General features: G+C 35.7%; 1 protein-coding gene across 1 annotated transcript; it reads left to right on the forward strand.

Moving 5' to 3' along the window:
* Window positions 1-6,438: 6,438 nt before the first annotated feature.
* Window positions 6,439-19,255, forward strand: LOC124823029 (3'-5' exonuclease domain-containing protein). The gene is made up of 8 exons (XM_047295153.2): window positions 6,439-6,852; window positions 7,056-7,181; window positions 8,614-8,737; window positions 13,963-14,408; window positions 14,691-14,767; window positions 14,906-15,041; window positions 18,143-18,346; window positions 18,765-19,255. Exons 1-8 carry the CDS (start codon window positions 6,511-6,513, stop codon window positions 18,822-18,824), a joined length of 1,515 nt encoding a protein of 504 aa, XP_047151109.1. The 5' UTR covers window positions 6,439-6,510; the 3' UTR covers window positions 18,825-19,255.
* The last annotated feature ends 1,814 nt before the right edge of the window (window positions 19,256-21,069 follow it).

Below are 21,069 nucleotides of genomic sequence, written 5' to 3' on the forward strand. Positions count from 1 at the left end.
GATTGCAAGGAATGCTAATCCTACAGGTTGGATTAGTGATGAAGACATTCGACGGAAGCTTTTTAGTCTAAGGAAGATTAAAACTGTGGTTTCTCACATAGATCTGAAACTAGTGAGGGTGTTCTACTCCAACTTAAAGATGAGTTATGAAACATTTTGTTCCACGGTCAAGCGGATTGATATAAAGGTTTGAATTGGTCATCAGCAAGTCTATCCCATTTCTGAATCTTGGAGTGCAAACAAAATAGATTTGACAAAAACTGAAGAAGATGAGTGGGCTAAATGGTATGCGGTGAAAATAGATTGTATGTCAGAATCGCTAAAATGATTCTTGGGGCTCAAGTAAATTGAAAGTTGACTGCAACAGAAGAATATGGATTTTCATTCTTTGATTTTAATTTTGTAATCAGTGGCTTCTTAAGCCATCTTTTGTTTTGCTGGTTGTAATCATCTTTTGTATGTCAGAATCGCTAAAAAGATTCTTGGGGCTCAAGTAAATTAAAAGCTGACTGCAACAGAAGAATATGGATTTTCGTTGTTTGATTTTAATTTTGTAATCAGTGGCTTCTTAAGCCATCTTTTTTTGCTGGTTGTAATCATCTTTTGTATGTCAGAAGCGCTAAAAAGATTCTTGGGGCTCAAGTAAATTGAAAGTTGACACAGTCATTGACAAAAGACTTTAAGGATTGAAAAATCACCGACAAAATGGAAAGGAAGGTGATGTGAACAACCAGAAAGGGGTCAACAATAATTCTGCAACACAAGAATATGGATTTTCGTTGTTTGATTTTAATTTTGTAATCAGTGGCTTCTTAAGCCATATTTTGTTTTGCTGGTTGTAATAATCTTTTGAATATTAATAAAATTCTCTTTTGGCAATAACATTAGTGAATGGTGATTGAATTGTTTAATTGATTAAATCACTTGTATGATTGTAATTGAAATTTTTAATGTTACATCATTACATTGAATATACCATTGCACTCTTTTTGTTTTTTTTTCTTTTAGAAGACCAATAGTACGTCGATTAGTAAAGCTACTCGACGTAATATTAATAGAAAAGTTATGAAACGAAGAGGTTAACATCATTCTTCATACTTCGACGTATTATTGTCAGTCAGATTACTCCCTTTTTATTTCTTTTTCCTTTAAACCAACAATAAACATCCAATTTCTTGGGCATGTGACATATTATTCGTTAACCAAACCCAAAGGTCGCTCCCTTTTTTATTTATCCTTTTTAAATTCAAATAGAACGTCCAACTTTATACGGGAAAACGCAGTTGGTTGAGCTTGATAAATGTTGTGTTAGAAATGAAGAGATCCACGTCAAATACTGACACCACTCGACGTCCATGTATATGGGAAAAGACTGTTGGTAGGGCATGATAAATGCTACGTTAAAACGAAGAGATACACGTCCAATATTGACACCACTCGACGTCCACGTTATTTGGGAAATACATAGGGACGTCATTTTTCCTTTCGTATTCGACGTAAAATTATTTGAAGGATTTCTAAAAGAAATCCATTATTACGTAGGTGATAAATGGAAACAAAACAAAGGAAAAACATAATAACACTAAACATAGGAAAAAAATGAAAATCAAACCACGAAAAGATCCGAAGGGTTGTTAAAATGTAGAAGGATTTTTGTGAATGGAGGTTGTAGCGTTTTGAAAGGGTGCAAAATCCAAATCTTTCAACCTTTTTCTTTGTTAAAATGTAGAAGGATTTTTTTGAATAGAATCTGTTTTAAATTCATAAGTGTTAACATTTTCCTCTGGTTTGCTACCATGCCTTCATCGTTACCAAAGAAATTTCTTCGTTTAGTAAAGGAATCGATAACAAACCAACGGAAGAGGTTAACATGAATTTATTTATGGAAGTTTTATAGTTTAGTGAAGGAGGAGTAACGTTTTGAAAGGATGCGAAATCCAAATCTATCAACCTTTTCCTTTGGTTTTCTGTACTCCTTCAAGTTTTTTATTTGTCCTTGAAGGAGATAACAGAAAACACAAAGAAAAAAATTAACAGATGGAGTTCATAGCAGAAATTTTATAAATGGATGTCTATAGTTATCTAAGGCTCTGAAACTGTATTTATAGAAAAAAAGAATAATTTCCTTTGGCTTGATGTGGGGTGACCTTTGGCTTCAATAATAAAATGCAGTCCCAAGGCAAAGGTCGCTCCTTTTTATTATTTTTATCTTTTTTCATTTTTCCTTGTTAACCTCCAATAACACGTTGATTTTGGAAATATTCGACGTCCTCTGTAGGGTCTGTTTTTTAAAATTCCTTGATAGAGTTTATGAATTTTATGAATGGAAGTGTTAGCATTTTGAAAGGCCTTGGAGTTGTTACAAGTTAACACAAAGAAACCTTGGAGTTGTTACAAGAAATTTTATAAATGGATGTCTACATAAATAATTACTGTTAGGAAAGGCTTGATATGTGCCTGATATGGGCTTCAATAATAAAAGACAGTCTACTTAAATGATATATGAGAAAATGCAGTTTGCTGTTAGAAACGAAGAGGTTGACATCAATTTCTTCAGACTTCCAAAGTGTCTTTTTCGTTTAATTATTTTTTCTTTCAATTCAACAATAAACGTCGGATTCCTTGGGCATCTAACGTATTCATTGGTTTAAAAGAAAAAAAATTATTTGTGGCAAAAAAACGTCAAATTGGTGAAAGAGTTCGAGATTCTTTTGTTGGTTTAAAAGAAAAAAAAGGAAAAAAGAGGGACTGAGGTTATTGTTAACGTTGTCTGTTCTGTTATGGGATGTTGAACTTGAACGTTATACGCGAGTACACGTCAAAGCCAAATCCCCACATAATTTGACTTGATATGTGGCTTCCTCCGCTTAATAAAACGTCGAAGCCACGAGTACGAGGACGCTTTTTCGTTTGGTTTAGAAGAAAAAATTAAAAACATAATTTCTGGAAAATACAACGTCCAACGCGAAGAAGAATTCGACGTTATGTGATTGGTTTAAAAGAAAAAGAAAAAATAATAAAAAAGGAACTAAATAATAAAATGTCTAAGACAGTATAAAACTGACATTTTATGGGTTGATTTAAACGAAAAATAAACAAATAACTGTTAGTTGTAATATACAACGTCTTTCTTTTGTTACAGTTGACGTCATATTAATTAAATCAATATTTAGTATTTATTTATTCTGTATTGGACGTCGGCTGCTTCCTTAGGGACGTTATGTGATTACGACCAGCACGTCCAATCCCAACTTGTACGACGTTTTGTATTGTTTTAAACGTCAACCCCATAAAGTGTGGGACGTTCTGTTTGGTTTATAAGAGAAGAGAAATAAAGAATAAAAAAGAGATTTACTCTTTGGCTTCATGCTAGCATATAAAACGTCAAATATTTGTCATGGTTGACGTCAAATGTGGGGGTATGAGTAATACTGCTTGAAGCAAACCACTATTTCGTTATTTTTTTAATTTAAATTCAACGTCAGATGTTTCATAACTTGACGTTATGTGATTCTAAGGTCATTGTTTTACGTCGATCTGGGCCTTATTTGGCGTTAATACATTTTAGATTATGTCGATATGCTTCTTGTTTGACGTTAACACATTTTAGATGGTGCACTGTTTTAGTAATTGACGTGGAGCAATTCAATTTATTTACGAAAATGCCACCGGTTATTTTTAACGTTGGATATTGAGTGCTACGACATTGAACGTGTAATGTTATACGCTGTTTTTCCACTAGTGTTGAACACCAATGAGGGTTTTATTTTTTATCTTTTTTGTCCCTCCAACACAATGTTAGCTCCTTCATTCTTCTTGTCGGACAATCTGTCAATGTAAAACTTCCACATTTGATATGAGTGGTCATCCTGATTTTGAAGCTCAATAGCGAATTCAACCAAGTGTTGGCACACGATTTGTAGCAAAGGCCAAACTTTGATAATTTCATTGACCAACTGATTATTTGTTTAGACGACCACTTGATAGCTTTGAAAATGAGGTTTAAGTTTCCAGGTTGCTATTAGTAATGACAACACACCTTTTCAATTTGTTGATAGTGTGTGTATAGTGTTTATATAATATAAAAGTCGTAGAAGACGAGAAAAGAAAGGTTAATCGCTTTTGAGTTAGTTATTGTATTACTCAAAATTCCAAATTTGAAGAATTTTGCTTGATGAAACGAGACTCCATCTATTTTGTTTTCTTCTATATTTTCTCTTGGCAAAATTGAAAGTACTCATTTGTGATTGTATGTTTGGAGGTGGTTGGGTATGTACACGTGGTTGGAGGATGGTTGGTTAAAGGGAGGTCTTTCTCTTGGTGAGGTATAGGTATGACTTCTTTTTTAGAGTTTTATATTTCTTAATGTTGTTTATAGGATTAAGATCATGACAAATAATTGTTTTCTAAATTTTCTTTGTGGCATAAAAACATACATTTACCTAGGTTCATAATAATGTGTATGATATTCTTTTGTCCTAATTACATTCTCTTTATATAAAGAGGTATATGGTCTCTATGTAGATTTATGAAGAAATTTATCATGCTAGTTTGGAGGAGTGTAAAAATAATTTGCATGGACCTATTTTGTTAACAAAAAGGATAAATCGTTTACACATTTAGACCTTTGTAGAAAAAGTCGATGTGGCTTGAAAGCATTTGGGTCAATGGAAGAAAAATACACTTGACAAAGTGTCCTATGAATTTACTTTTTCTTGTTTAGAAGACATGCAAAAGGTTTTGACTGTTGGAACTTGAAATTTATCTCCTGTCATTCTTCATTTTTTTCTTGGACAAAAGATTTTGTCTCGGCTTCCATGAAACTCACAAAAACTCCATGTTGGGTTCACATTTATGATCTTTCTTTAGAGTATTGGCACCCAAAATCAATTTTCTCAATAGCACGAGAAATGGTTACACCTTTATCTTTAATGGTTATATCAAGAATAAATCTCGAGATTTCTTAGCATGTGTTTTGGTTGATGTTGATTTGTTATCTAATTTTCCTAATCAAATTTTGGTGAAAAGGATAGCATTTGCATTTATTATTGATGTGAAGTGTGAGGAATTGCCTCTATTTTGTTCAAACTATAAATTGATTGGTCATAACTTATCTAGTTGTAGGTAGTTACAATAAGAGGTCAATGTTATTTCTGCTACAGAGAAAATAGTTTGTGCACAAATACAATAACATTATAGTCGAAAGGTGGTTGGTGCACAAGATGAGACTAATAACTCTTTAATTTTAGTGGTAAAACCTGTGATGGAGCCTACTGTAGAACTTGTGGTAGTGCCCGTGGTGGAGCTTATGATTTAGTCTTTAATGGTGTAACATGTTGCTCAGTCACAATCCAAGCTAGAGGTGGGTAATCATGATAACATTTGTATTGCGAATGCATATTCTCTTGTTAAGAATTTAGATGGTGGTGTGCAAATGGAGTCTGATTCGTTGGTTGATATACTTTTTTTTGGAGGATGTCTTCCATTGTGAATTATTTATAGGATTTACAACAATTAAATTCAGTTTATAGTAGTTTAGTGGAATTTCTAATCTTTTGACATTTAAGAAAACTCATTTTGTAAAGGAGTTGAAAATAACTTCTAAATGGACTAATATGCTTTATGGGAAGGAAGATTCTAATACTGATGATGAGTTCGTTCAAACTACAAGAAAGTTTGGTAAAGATAGACAAAAGAAAAGTTAATACTGAATCCTCTAAAGCAAAACTTCTAAAAAAGTGAAGGTCTTTTTTGGAATGTTAATTATTGACTAATAATAAATTTTTTAAAATGATAAGAATTTTGCCTTTATCCTAATATATAAAGCTCAAAGTATGAAATAATTTTCATAGAGAAAATATGACTTTTTTTAATATGTATTCTTTTTCCTATGTATATGATGTAATTTTATTTTTTATGGTCTCCGATGCTTTTTTTTAACATAAACTTATTAGGTTAAATATAATTTTAGTTTCTTAACTTTTACGGAAAATTAAAATTAGTCTCTTTTTATAACTTTAACCTAATTCAGTATTCAATTACAGAAATCCATAAATTTAATCATTTTAACCAAATTTTGTTAAATTTATTTAACATTTCAAATATATTTCATGATAATATTTGAGTTGTTTACATTGTTTGACACATTTATACTTTAATATTATGTGTTTAAAATATCACAGAAACTTAGTAAAAGTTAATTAAAAAATTTAAATTTGTTGTGTTTCTAAAGTTGAACAACCAAATCGAATCAAAGATTGGAAAATTAATTGATTCAAAATATTACTACGAGAAAAAAATATTTAACCTAAACTTATTTGAAAATGGAATTGGCTTAATTGTTCGTGGTATAATAAATAAATACCATGATACTTGAGAGAAGGATTAACTTGTGAAAAAAAGATAAAAACAACACCTTGTAAGAAATTTTCTTTGCCTGTCTCTTGGATCTTTTGGTATTTTCCCTAGAACCGTGAAGCTGAAAAAAGAAGTAATAAGGAGACATTGCCTATGGAGAGTGATCCTATGAAACTAAAAGTCCACCTGGTCACTGGCACGGACACAGCCGAGTTCAGGCTGCTGAGTGAGGCGTTGGGTCGGAGCTCAGTGGTGGGCCTGGATGCAGAGTGGAAGCCGGTACGGAGGTCGTTCCCGACAGTGTCGGTGCTTCAAATCGCTTGCGGCGACTGGGGCGTGTTTGTGTTGGACTTATTGTCCATTCCTCTCTCTTCACTGTCGGAACCGCTGCGAGAATTGCTGCTGTGCCCCGACATCTTGAAACTCGGATTCGGATTCAAGCAGGATTTGACTTACTTGTCCTCCACTTTCTGCTCCCACGGCGGTTTCGACAAGGTCACACATGGGCACACACAATGAGTAAAATATAAAATTAGGGTTAAGTGTTTTTTATCACAGTTAACGTATTTCAAAAACTAAAGCAATGTTTAAAATATGGAATTTTTTCAGAAACTGCGAACACCATTTACCCTTGAGAATAAACATTCCTGCTCTGCTTCTGTTTTTTGTCAGAGAATTCTTAATTCAATTGTGCATAGGTTGAGCCATATTTGGATATCAGGAGTGTGTACAATCATCTGCACCATAGTAAGAAGCATGAACCCAAGCAAAGTAAGAGTTTGTCAACGATTTGTGCAGAAGTATTGGGGTTTTCGCTCTCCAAGGTTTGTTTCATAAAACATTCATTTAACTTCGGCATTTGTTCTACCTCCATTTGAGCTTTTGTGTGGAATGTGATTGTTTTATTTAGGTGAAATGTCTTTTCTGTTAGCATTTGGAGGAAGGTTCTATCAGTCGTTCTTTTTCCTGGATCTTTTCTTTTAAAAGAATCGTACTGCTGCAAGCTTGTTGGTCCGTGTTGTTCTTTCTGTGCATTGGACAAATTTATTCTTAATTTTGTTAGAGAATTAAAGATCCAGAAACAGAGCTGAAGAAATTAGTCAATTTAAATCCCTACCATCGCTGCTCAAACTGAAGTCAGTTAGGCTTGAAGAATGGATAGTGAATAATTCACTTTGACCTCATGATGAAATTCAGTTTTTGTTATATATACTGCGTGTTATGTTAATTAGGAAAATGTAGACTTTTGATATTATTTGATATTGGTAGATATTGTTGATATTGTTTTTTAACAATATCTTCTATTTACTATATTTATGTTTGGTTGCCATATATACTTGTATCATTCTTCATTATAAATATATTATCTTATGTGTATTTTAAACACAAGGGAGATTAATCCTATATCTAGTTTTAGTATATTTAATAGTTTTTTTGTGGAAAATAATTGTCAGCATGGATCAATCCTTGTAAATGTTTGAGAACCAGTAATCTTCAAAGCTTAAGTAATTAGGTAGAGGAATATTGATGGATTTGTTCTCTTAAATAGTACTTTATACACGTCAGACACCAATGCATATTTGTGTCAAAGTTAAGTGCTTAATCCCTGTCGATGGTAGAATTATTGTTGGGAATGTGTTCTGTATCTGTAACATTCCAGATTGTAATCTAATTAAAAGTATTTTTCATTTAGTTAGAGGCAAATCCCATTCTTGGATTCAATAAAATGTTCTAGTAACAATTGTCAATTCCAGAATGATAATCACACTAAGAATATTAATTCTGCCGATTAATGGGCTGGTTTAAATTCTATCAGAATTTAGAAGGCTGGCTATCTTCAGATAGAAATGATTGGTGCATCTCAAATTTTGACTTTTGACTTGTTTGATTTGCATGGTTTCTGACAAAAAGGACATGTTTGGTTGCCCGTTTGCAGGATTTTATCAATCTGAACATCTTAGTTTTCAAAATGATTTCTGAAGATATTTCTTTGAGAACACAAAACAAATAATGCAAGTTACAGATTATTATTGACTTTTCATAAGCAATACTAGGATTGACCATAAAAGATACTTCTGTTCATATTGTTGAATTTAAATTGAAAATGATGTGAGTAATGGTAAGTGAAAGGGGATCCCCTTATTTGCTCAAAGATTTGCATGTCCTCCTTTGGAAGTTTAGGATCCAGAGTTGTTCCAAATGGCATTTTTCAATTACTCTACTCTATCGTGTTAACCAAACTTATATGTGCTCTAGGAACTTCAATGTAGTGATTGGTCACATCGTCCTCTTACAGAAGAGCAGATAAGATATGCAGCTATGGATGCTCATTGCTTGCTCGACATATTTAAGCTATTCCAGGAAAAGGTCGTCAAAGAAGGTTTGTAATCCTTGAAAATTTTATGGCTCAAACTCTGGACAAATTACAAAGCCATTGTGTTATATTTCTTCTATTTCATGATTTTATTTTTTTTGTTTAATTGCTTGATTGATTATTTGGTTATTCAAGCTGACAGCATAGTGTATTCTGATGCTGATAATAAGGTTGCAAGCCCTTGGGGAACCCACTCTCAAAAGCAAGTTATTTAGTAGGGAGAACAGACACTTCAAATATTCTGCACAGCCTTCCATACTACATGATGTGTCACTTAGGCACCTCATAATACTCTAGATTCATATTACTTTATGTGTGTTAGGAATTCTTGAGATCAAGAATTCAAATTATAGGATTAATAGGGCAGTAACACTCAAATTAAACATCCAACAATTACATAGATAGTTTTACTAGATTATAGGTCTAAAAACATTCAACAGCGTCCAAGGGAAGAGTTCCCCTTCACACAGATTAGCACCTGTTTTGAAATAACAATAAAACCAAACCACTGTAGGAGGAACCGTTTGCCCCTTAAAAGACAACCATACTAAACAAAATCACCACCTCTAACCACCCATAAACCGTCCAACCCCTGACAACTACTCTATAACTTCTAATTTTTAACATTTTTCCTAACATACACTTTAAAAGGCGTATCAATACTCCCCAGATTCTGAACAACCTTGTCCTCAAGGTGAAAATCTGGAAATTGATCACGAATTGTTCCTTCATCTTCCCATGTAGCACCTTCGGGTCCTCCCGTTTGCCACTGAATAAGGAGTTGAGGAACCGAGATACCATCATATTGCTGCACCCTTTGATCCAAGACTTTAAAGGGAAAACAACTTAGTTCTGGTATGTGGAGTTCAGTTGGAAGGTTTTGTTCGACTTATTGAGTGTAATAGCCATCTTAAGATGGGAGACATTAAAAATAGGATGAATCCGGGCTATCTCTGGCAGCTAAGGGCGAAAAGCGATGGGACCCAACTACCTATGGGGACGAATTTTCAAAAAGACCCAATGCCCAACCCAACCTTGATCAAAGACGGTCTTCTCTTCTTGTTGGCAGACTTGACCATATACTCTTGCACCCTTCCTAGATAATACTTCATGTGCCACAACTTGAACAACGGTTTCCCCGGGAACAAAACGAGTGATAGCCAAAGGAGCACGAGGAGCATGACCATAAACAATTTCAAAAGGTGTGCGCACCTAGTAGATCCTTGAAAGCTGGTGTTATACCAATATTCAGCCCAAGGAAGGACAACCACCCAGCCCTTTGGTTGCTCTGAACTGAAACATCTTAATTATGTCTCCAACGTTCGATTGAGCATCTCTGTTTGACCATCTGTCTCAGGATGATATGCTGTGCTCATCAACAACTTGGTGCCTTTGATGGCAAATCCCCTAGCCATGGTGAAGCATTTTCAAGAAGAGTGGAAGTCATCCTTGAAGATGGTATCAACTCTACCTTGTGGACCACCTTTGGAGCCATCATGGAGCATAGTTGGAAGAGTAGTGTAGGTTTATTTAGGCCATGTATTCGGCCAAGTAGTGTAGGTTTCTTTAGGCCATGTATTTCGGCCAAGTAGTTAGGATTGTGATGGCAATCATCACCACCATCATCATCATCATCACCACAATCATCATCACCACCACCACCACCATCATCATCATCATCACGTCCAATAACAGAACAACCAACGTTAAAGATGACCGGTGGCATTGTTGTAGTAGATAAATTCAATCACTCGACGTCGTTTGAAAATACAACCGCCGTCTAAAAAGCAATGACGTCCAACCATACACAAGTTAGATGTTAAACAATGACCTTAGTAATCATCTAACGTCACCTTAGGATACATCAGATGTCCAATACAAAATAAATAGATACTAAATAGTCATTTGCATCCCCAAAGAAAATGTATTTACAAAATGAACGTCGAACTCTTACAAAATACGACGTTACCTCCTAATTGGTAACAGTAGCATCCACTAAGACTCATCACTGCCCTTTCCCATGCATACATCACGTCGTACAACACCCAAGTTCGACGTCAAACACCATTTCTTTACTATGATGGACGTCGAACTCCTACAAAATACGACGTTACCTCCTCGTTTGTAACAACAACATCCACTAAGACTCATCATTGTTCTTTCCCATGCATAGATAATGTCGTAGACACCCAAGTTCGATGTCAAACACCATGTCTTTACTATGATAGACTTCGAACTCTTACAAAATACGATGTTACCTCCTCATTGGTAACAACAACATCCACTAAGACTCATCACTACCCTTTCCCATGCATAGATCACGTCACACGACGCCCAAGTTTGACATCAAACACCAATGCACTATGAGTAATAAACAATCTTTTGCATCCCCAAAGAAAATGTCTTTACTATGATGGACGTCGAACTCCTACAAATACGACGTTACCCTCCTCATTGGTAACAACAACATTCACTAAATATCACTGCCCTTCTCCATGTATAGTTGACGTCGAATACAGCTTACATTCGACGTCAAGGGATACCTCCATTTTCTTTAAATAATGTTTCGGAGCCATGGATAACCTCTACACCTCCATTTATAAAATTTCTCGTAACCACTCCCTCAGTTAACTTTTTTCTTTGGGTTTCTATTAGCTACTTCAAGGTCACAAAAGCAAGGCACTTTTTGTGGTTGATTCTTCGTCATTATGAAAAGCTTGAAGGAATGATAGAAATTCATAGAAAAAAGTTAATAGATTTGTATTTCGCACCCTTTGAAAACTCTACACCTCCATTCACCAAATTGATGTTAACTTTTTCCTTTGGTTTTCCATCAATCCTTCACGAAACAAAGACATTTCTTTGTTACATTGCATACCCTTGATGAGTCATAACTTTCTTCTTCTTGCCTTAGCATTTTTCCAGCATCTTCTGAATCACCTAAACTATTTCCCCTTTCAAATTCTTTGAATTTTGATTTTTAATCAAATTTTGCTACAATATAGAAACAAAATCAACATTAATTTCTTAAACATCTTTAGGAACAGCTGTACATTCTCTAACATCCTTTGAAGTTCTTTCTAGATGGTGCTTCAATCAATAAATTCCACCTAATAATACTTTCTCACAATATTTACAATTCACATTTCTTACTTTCCCATCAATTATGCAAGATCAGGTCCAATATCACTTCCTCATCTAGTAGCATGACCGAACCACAGTCTGCCGATTCCATGTTTTTCATTCAAATTCTAAACAACACAGTCTCCAACAAGAATAGAGAACACTCTAGCAAGAACAAAAGAATCAAAGACAATGAATACTGATTACTGTGAAAGAAGAATTGATGATCATGAAAGAAGTGATGGTAGAAACTGCGTTAGTGCTTTGGTGTCTGTCAGCACAATAGTGATGGTTGTTGGACTACAGTGTCAAAAATAGTGTGTGCCATCATCAGTCTCCTTTGTTTATGATTTTTTAATGGTTGAGAACCCTGATGGAACAAAAGGGTCATACAAGTATCCGACATTAATTTTAGGTTGGGTCGGGTTTGGTTGTTTAGCCAACAAGTGGGCCTTCAAAATCTAGCTGCACCAGATGGTTCGATGAGCAACTTCACAATCTCGCAGCGAGTTGCGTCTTTCCTGATCCACCATCTATGTTAGGTTGCAACATCCCCTGATCTTGTAGGATTGCACTAGTAGTGAGTTTACTTGCGATTTTAATAGCAATGGGGTTGCAAAAGGTTGCTTGAGGTTTAAGGACCATTTGTGTTACATCCCAACTCAGTGCAGATGTTAGGAATAAAAGAGGAGGGAATTAACCTAATACCAAACGGTAAGGCGGGGGGAAGTGAGGCCGTATGCTACATGAGAGGAGAAGCCGAATGGTAAGGCAAGGGGGAAGTGAGACCGAACAGAGACAGGGGGAAGCGAGACCGAACGGTGTGATAGGAGAAGCTGAACGGTAAGGCAAGGGGGAAGTGAGGCCGAACAGAGATAGGGGGAAGCGAGGTTGAATGGTGTGAGAGGAGAAGCCGAACGGTCAGGCAAGGGGGAAGTATAGACCGAACGGTATCCAGAAGGGAGGAGGGAAGTAGAGGCTACCGAACGGTATTTAGTGGAAGCAGATTGGGTTATCAGAAAAGGTTAGGGCGCGGAAAGGCGACACTATAAATAATTTTCTTTTATTTCTGTTCAGGAGGTTATTATCTTTTGGGTAAAGACTGGACATATTTGCCAGTGGAAGAAGATAGGCTTCCTTGGGGGAGATTACACTTGTAATTTTCTTTACTTTACAGAATCAATAATACATACATACTTTCATTTCTATTGTTCTAGTGTTTGAGTGAGAAGAGAGCGTAGATTTAGGTTACTCGTATAAAGTAACCTAACAGAAGATTCCTTACCTTTTGCATGAATTCGGCTCTTCTCCATGGGTTGGGCATACCAGGTTAAGTAGAACGTATTAAAAAATATTAAGTGTATTTTATTTCTATGATATAAGGAAATATGTGGAATAATTTATGGCTGGTTGTGCTACTTGTGAGCAGAATAAATACCAAGCTCTACAATTTTGTTAGTTTTCATTTCTTACTCATGCATCCACATAAATAAAGCTCATGTACATGCAACACAAGAATAAATACGACAACTTATGGGCCTTTAATCCATTTTTATAAGAGAAAGGATAAATAAAAAGAAGAAAGATGATCTGGGAATAAATGGGCTGAACATGGAAAATCAAGAAATAGAAGGTATTTGTCCACATGGCAAGAGGACATTCAAGTCGAATATTCTGTCATGATGGAAAAGATAGTGCAGCATGTGTTTACACGGTAGGAGAGACTAGCAAAAGGTAGAACGTAAATTGGGTGAGGCATTGGCTGGGCATTTTCCTTGGGGACAGCGGTTGTGTGTTGCTCCTCTGGTTGTTATTCTTTTGTGCATTGCTATTTTGTGTTTTCCTGTTTTCTTTTTCTAATCTGAAGTTTTACTGTTGCTGTAAAAGTAGTTAATCTCCTTGAATATCAACTATTTCCTCATATACTACTACCAGTTTCTATCAGAAACTTCTCTGTATTATTTTTTAACCTTACTTTCTGATCACAGGATATATCCATTCGTTCCCTCATTATTGTCTTTTGTCTAATAATTGATTTATTTGCTATTCTAACATTGAAGCATTGTACAAAGAATGGTCATCACATTTTGTTGAATTCTTCACTGCAGGAGACTTGATTCTTGAGACCATAGTATTCTCTAATCGTGATGCAAGTCTTGGGTTAAAAGAGCTATTCAGAAGTCACGATACGAGTGATAAAGTCCTAAGAGCACATTTTTGTGAAGCTTTAGCAATTGTCGAGGCCACAACTTGTTCTGATGTTGCTCGTATGATACCTCTAGCTGGGGCATTCATCCAAAAGACGTCATATTGGGTTACTATTCCAATGGATGAAGTTTTGTTGAAAGTTGTAAAAAAATATGGTGATAGGATCTTGCTAAAGGAGTTAGACAAAAAACCCAAAAGCTCAAAAAAGAAAGGGAAGAAGCATTCACTACTTAATGGGACTAGGAAAGAAAATCATTTTGAGAAGTTTGATGAGTTGCAAGGTACCCCACCATGGGATCCTTTGGAGGGAGGGAATGGATATCCAAAGTTCCTTTGTGATGTAATGGTAAGTGTCTTAATTGTGAAGATCAGATGTTCCCTTTCTTCCAATATTATGTTTAGCCTTGGGAATTTTATAAATTTTGTTAAATTCAATCATCTCTGTTGCCCAGAAGAAATGAGGCTTCCTCATCATTATCCATTCTCGTATACCCCTTTTCCAGACTTCTTTTTTACGAATATTTTTGTGCAACATTTTTGTCCAAAAAGAAAGGGTTTTATTTTATTGTAGGATCTGAATGTTAATAAAATAAAAATGTGAGCATGAATTTGTGAGGAATTTGCTCAGGTTGAAGGCTTGGCAAAACATTTACGATGTGTCGGGATAGATGCTGCAATTCCTTATTCAAAGAAGCCTGAGCCAAGGTTATAAATAGAATATGATTCTATTTATTAATTTTTAATTGTTGATTCTAGTATATGCTGAAAGTTATACTTCTGACATCTGAGTGATTTCTGTGTATATTTTCTCTTTTTTTGTGAAACTATTTTCATTTATATTAGGATGTTGATAGAGCAAGCACAAAAAGAGAAACGAGTGATTTTGACACGGGATGCAAAGTTGCAAAGACATGATTATCTGATGAAAAACCAAATATATAGAGTGAAGAGTCTTCTGAAAAATGAACAGCTACTTGAGGTATGGTTAAATTAACTATCCAGATAAACAAATTTATAACATACATTCATGGTAAATTAAAAGTTAAAATTACACCATATTATGACAACATTTTCTTTTACCCTTTCTTTTCTATTTATTATGTTTTTAGTTGGATATTAAATACAATACTAAAAGTTGTTGGTAGGATATTAAATGTATTACTATAAGTTGTTAGAATTTGTTAGAGGTTGTTAGAAATTTCATCTAATTATTACTTTAGGGTTTGAGTTCTCTATATATAGAAGTTGATGTACTGTTTCAAATCAATTAACAAAAATAAGAATCTTCTTTCTTTCAAATTAGTCCTTTCAAGTTGGTACAAGAGCTCCTGATCTAGGGAGCTTTGCTTCCTCATTTCTTCTTTTCCGTCTTAGTTACGGTTTTCATTAGCGTTACCTGAAGTGCAGCAATTTCTTTTAATTATTGGGTTGCCTGAAGTGTCCCCCAAGTTGTGGTTTTCACTGCTGCTGCCCCAATCTGCTGCCACCCACCAGAGCTGTTGTCGGAGCTTCCGCGGGATCTTTAGTTGCTGTATCACTGCTGCTGCATCACCGTTACTGGCGCTGCTGCTGCATCACTGCTGCCGTTGCATTACTGCTATCACAGCAGCTGTCACACTGCTGCCATCACAGCCACTGTCACCAGTTGCACTACTGCTGCTATCACAGCTACTGTCACGCTGCTGCCATCACAGCCACTGTCACCAGGGCCATTTCTGCTTCCATCACTGAAGCTTTCTGTCTTACTTTTCATTTTCATTTAGGAATGGGCTAAGGAATTCCTATTATTTATTTTTGGCATGGCAACTCCACTAAGCAATGCCAATCTTTTGCACTTGCCTGATGACAACCCCCTTAATGGTCGAATTATCTCCAATGGGACTCTGTTAGGCCTTTTAATGAACCTACTGGTCTTCCTCCTAGAAGACATTTAGATCACAAGATTCCCATTAAGGACGGGGTGGATCCGGTCAATGTAAGGCCCGATTGGTACCCACACGTGTTGAAGTCGAAAATAGAAAAGCAAGTGGCAGAGATGCTGGGAATGAGAATCATCAGACCTAGTAATAGCCCTTACTCCAGTGCAATTATTTTGGTGAAGAAAAGGGATGGTAGCTGGAGGTTCTGTATTGATTACAGGGCACTAAGCAGAGCCACAATCCCTGATAAGTTCCCTATTCCAGTAAGAGAACTTCTGGATGAGTTGCAAGGGGCAACCTATTTCGAAGGTGGATTTAAGAGTTGGATACCACCAGATACGAATGAAGGACGAAGACATCCAAAAAACAGCCTTCCGCACTCAGCAAGGCCACTATGCATTTCTGGTAATGCCTTTTGGTTTATCTATGCCCTAACCACATTCCAATGCATGATGAACACGATTTTAAGGCCTTTTCTGAGGAAGTGCATCTTAGTCTTCTTTGACGACATATTGATATATAGTAAGACATGGTGTTAAGAAGTGGACTTTAAGCCTAACTCAACCCCATAAAATCGGTTTGTAAGGTGAGGTTTGCACCCACTTATATATTATAAATTGGCCTTATCTCTAGTCGATGTGGGACTTCCAAAACACCCCTCTCACGCCGAGGTACAAACATCATCTCGAGCGTGAGACTAGACATTAATGGGTTGTCCGATAACGACCCAATAGTAGGTGGAACAACATGCCCAACAAACAACAAATATTGCTAGGATATGCTCTAACCATAGCTCTGATACCATGTTAAGAAGTGGACTTTAAGCCTAACTCAACCCTACAAAACCGGCTTGTAAGGTGAGGTTTGCACCCACTTATATATTATAAATTGACCTTATCTCTAGTCGATGTGGGACTTCCAACACATGGGAACACCATAAAAAGCATCTCAAACAAGTTTTGAGTACACTATGGCAACAGTAGTTATTTGCTAACAAGAAGTGCGAATGTGGGAGGAAACGAATTAGGTATTTAGGCCATATGATATCAGGAATGGGGTGGAAATGGACAGTGACTAGGTGGAAGTTGTGCTAGAGTGGCCAATATCGAAAAACATCAAGGCCTTGAGAGGGTTTTTAGGCCTCACCAGCTACAAAAGGAGATTCATTTGAAATTACGGGAAGATAGCATGACCCTTAACTGACTCGTTAGACCAATTCAGTTGGACTCCACAAAGCTCAGAAGCCATGCAGGCCTCAAAAGAGTTTTCATATTTTCACCTTGAGGGCAAGGTGGGATCTTCAGGGGTGGGGTAATGATAGGTTGGGTCAAGACAGGTTTGGCATTGTGTATAAGAGGATGGATAAAAGAATAATTGAAAATGACTATTATAAACCTCCGGTAGAGTTTTTTTTTTTTTATTTTACTGTTTATTATAAATAGTCCGGGGATTGGGAGTAAAAACGTTTGTTGCTAGTCCCACATCGACTAGAGATAAGGTTAATTTATAATATATTAGTGGATGCAAACCTCATCTTACAAGCTGGTTTTGTAGGGTTGAGTTAGGCTTAAAGTCCACTTCTTAACAAGGTTGTTGAGTTTTCTTAGTAAAATAGGAGATTGGTGGAGAGAGGACCTCTCAAAAGTCCTTCAAGAATGTTGTTCTTCCTGTTTCTACCACATTGGCAGAAACATTGTTATTCCTAATAAAGTTTACCAAGTACTTGTCTTGGTGTTTTTCCGTAATACTAATTGTGGCTACCAACGGATAATGCAGAAGTGTCGTTATAGGCTAGAGTTCAGTACATGGATTTCAAAGTTATCTGAATGGTCACTGTATTTTCTTCCCAGATTTCTATACACCAAAACGTCCTTCCATCTTATTGCAAATTGAATAGAAAAAGGAAGAATACTTACGTGTAGTTCTACAGGTGCATTTTGTACTAGTTACAATTAGAATTAAAATTTCACTTTGATAAGTGCTAAATAAAGTTTTATATTAAAGGGTTATGCATTATTCAAGATGAAACCCCAATTTTAAATGGAGAACAATACGAACTACACAATTGAATATTAGTTTTGTTCGTACAAATATTGTAATGTAGTCTTGCATGAGAGTGATGATTTTGTGTAACAAAGTAAAACTTGGAAGTGCTTTTCAGGTTATTGAATCTTTTCAACTTAAAATTAATGAGGACAAGCTAATGTCGAGGTGCACAAAATGCAATGGAACTTTTATTCAGAAGCCACTGACAACTGAAGAAGCTATTGAAGCTGCTAAGGGTTTTCAGAGAATTCCAAATTGCTTATTTGACAAGAATTTAGAGTTTTGGCAGTGCATGGACTGTCACCAACTTTATTGGGAGGTATTGTTTACCAGTTCAGTTCGTGTGAATTTCTATCTAACAGTGCCGAATCCCTTATTTTCATTGGCGTTATTTAATTTTACTTAATATTTTTTGGAAGCTTTACAAGCTTTACAGTATTGTTTTTTCTTTACCCCTAGCTTATTGATGGATCTATGCATCATTTTTGACATATCACCGCGGAATTTTCAATTAAATTTGGAATGTAAGATTTAGTCCTATCTATCATCAGGCATGCAAATGGTATAATAACTAGACTAATAATCACGCAAGTACTTGGGGGAACTTATTCTCAATAGCTAGAGAACTAATCTCTGTGAAACAATGATGGTTATATTTTCCTTCTAGATTGTAGATATGTTTTTTCAAATATGACCAACTTTCTAACTTGCATACGTTGTGCCTGTTCTTTATTCAGGGAACCCAATACCATAATGCGGTTCAGAAGTTCATTGACATTTGCAAGCTGAGTGACTAATTTGAGCTTCGCTGTGATATGCACTCGTGTGATCGTATCATCGAAAAACTTTACACCGAAGAAAAATGTCATTTCACCCCAAAGTGCATTTCCTCTTACACATTGATTTGGCCATCACCACTTGTTGCCCCAACTCCTTGTTGTTCCTGTATTTTGGATTTTGTAATTTGTAATACGTGTATTCTAAACTATAAAATTTATATTTTGGATATATAATAAAATAAAAAATGCATTTTTCAATAGAAAGAAGAAAAACGTAAACTTGTGTGGAGGGAGAGGGCTTAGGATCCGTGGAAGGTGAGGGTGAGGGATGATGGAACAGTGATGGGAGAGAATGCACCGAATAACATAGGTAACAACAGAGGTAGAGAAGAAAAGTGAATTTTGTATATTACACTGAATGAATGAATAATGTTGTATATGTGTAGTTATACACATGTGTGATATATATACATAAGCTGACTAACCATTCAATACTCTCCCTTAAGTCAGATTATTAAGGGATACAATTACTATATTGTCTTTCAAAAAATCAAACCTATCTATCTTCAATGGTTTGGTAAACAAATCAGTCAACTGAACTTTAATTTTGCACTAGGCTAAATCAATTCTTCTTTTATTCACCATGTCCCTAAGGAAGTGAAATTTGATTTCTATATGCTTACTCCTTCCATGGCTAACAAGATTCTTGGCCAAATTGATTGTTGAAGCATTGTCAATCTTCAGCTGAATTGGATTCTCCATAGGCACCTTCAATTCTTCCATCAACTACTTAATCCAAACACCTTGACAAGTAGCAAAACTTCCATTTATATACTTAGCTTCATAGCTTGAGAGAGCCACCACCGATTGCCTTTTAGAGCACCAAGAAATGGGAGCATCATTCAACATAAAAATGTAGCCTGAGGTGCTTTTTCTCTCAATCGGATCATCTCCATAATCAGAATTTGTGTAGCCTGTTATCTCCATTGCAACTTTCTTTCTTTTAATAGGAAATAGAATTCCATAATCCATTGTACTTTTGATGTACCGTAACACCCTTCTTGAAGCCTGCATATGTGTTTTCTTTAGTTTGTTAATGAATCTGCTAATCACTCCCACACTAAATGCTAGATCAGGTTTGCTATTGCACAAAAATCGTAGAGATCCAATGATTTATTTGAATTCTGTTATCATCCTCATAGTCACCGTGTATTTATCCACATGGATGTCACCTTTCATGAAACACAATCCTTTTATGCAAGTCCACCACTTCAGGAGGAGAAAGCACTTGAAGTGGATGAGCTCTCCTGCTTGTCATTACTATATTTGTCTTTGTATGATGTCGAAGATCTGAGCAATGAAGCTACCATAATCCATAGTGAGGAAGAAGACAATTTTTTTGGCAAAAAATATGAAAGAAGAAAACCACCCACTTCGACTCTCGAGCAAGAAAATTTATCTAATCTGGAGGTGAGGATCCTTAAAGATAACAGTGAGCAGGTAAGTATTATTGGAAATTTACCCATTACAATGAGAAAGGAAAGAAGATCATGTGTTAAATATCCTACTTCTATGTATGTTTTCTATAATAATATCTCTGATAAGCACAAAAGCTTTATTCCTACCATTGATGCCACATAAATTCCTATCTCAATCTAGGAGGCCATGAAACTTGAACATTGGAATCAAGCCATGAAAGAAGATATGAATGCATTAGAAAGAAATTCAACTTAGGAGATTATTGATAAGACAAAAGACAAAAAGGAAGTAGGGTGTAGATGGATATTCATAATGAAAAATAAGACAAGTGAGACAATAGAAGGATATAAAGCTAGATTGGTGGCAAAAGGCTATACCCAAACTTGTGGGATTGACTACGAGGAGATGTTTGCCCTAGTGGCAAAGATGAATACAGTTCGAGTTGTTCTCACCTTGGCTACTCATTTTGGTTGTGAGTTACACCAGTTGGGTGTGATGAATGTCTTTCTTCATGGAAATCTATAAGAGGAACTATACATGGAGTTTCCACCAGGTTTTGAAGTGAAAAATAAAAGAAACAAGGTATGTCTCCTAAAGAAAGCATTGTATGGTCTTAGGCAATCCCCTAGTACATGGTTTGGAAGATTTACAAAAGCAATGGTTTCCTTGGGATACAAACAAAGCCAAGGATATCATATTATATTCATAAAGCACTCTTTTGTAGAAGATGATGAAACAAAAAAATTGGTGTTAAAAGAAAAATTGGTAGCTTAATCTGAAATGA

The sequence above is a fragment of the Vigna umbellata genome, chromosome 1 (assembly GCF_029865625.1).
Source record: "Vigna umbellata cultivar VRB3 chromosome 1, Vumbellata_1.0, whole genome shotgun sequence".
Classification (NCBI taxonomy): domain Eukaryota; kingdom Viridiplantae; phylum Streptophyta; class Magnoliopsida; order Fabales; family Fabaceae; genus Vigna; species Vigna umbellata.

Bases quoted from the DNA above. Each gene is read 5' to 3' on its own strand.
- LOC124823029 (XM_047295153.2), top strand. From the start codon at position 6,511: ATGGAGAGTGATCCTATGAAACTAAAAGTCCACCTGGTCACTGGCACG. The intron at 6,853-7,055 runs GTCACACATGGG...AATTGTGCATAG, and splicing joins CCCACGGCGGTTTCGACAAG to GTTGAGCCATATTTGGATAT. The intron at 7,182-8,613 runs GTTTGTTTCATA...TATGTGCTCTAG, and splicing joins TGGGGTTTTCGCTCTCCAAG to GAACTTCAATGTAGTGATTG.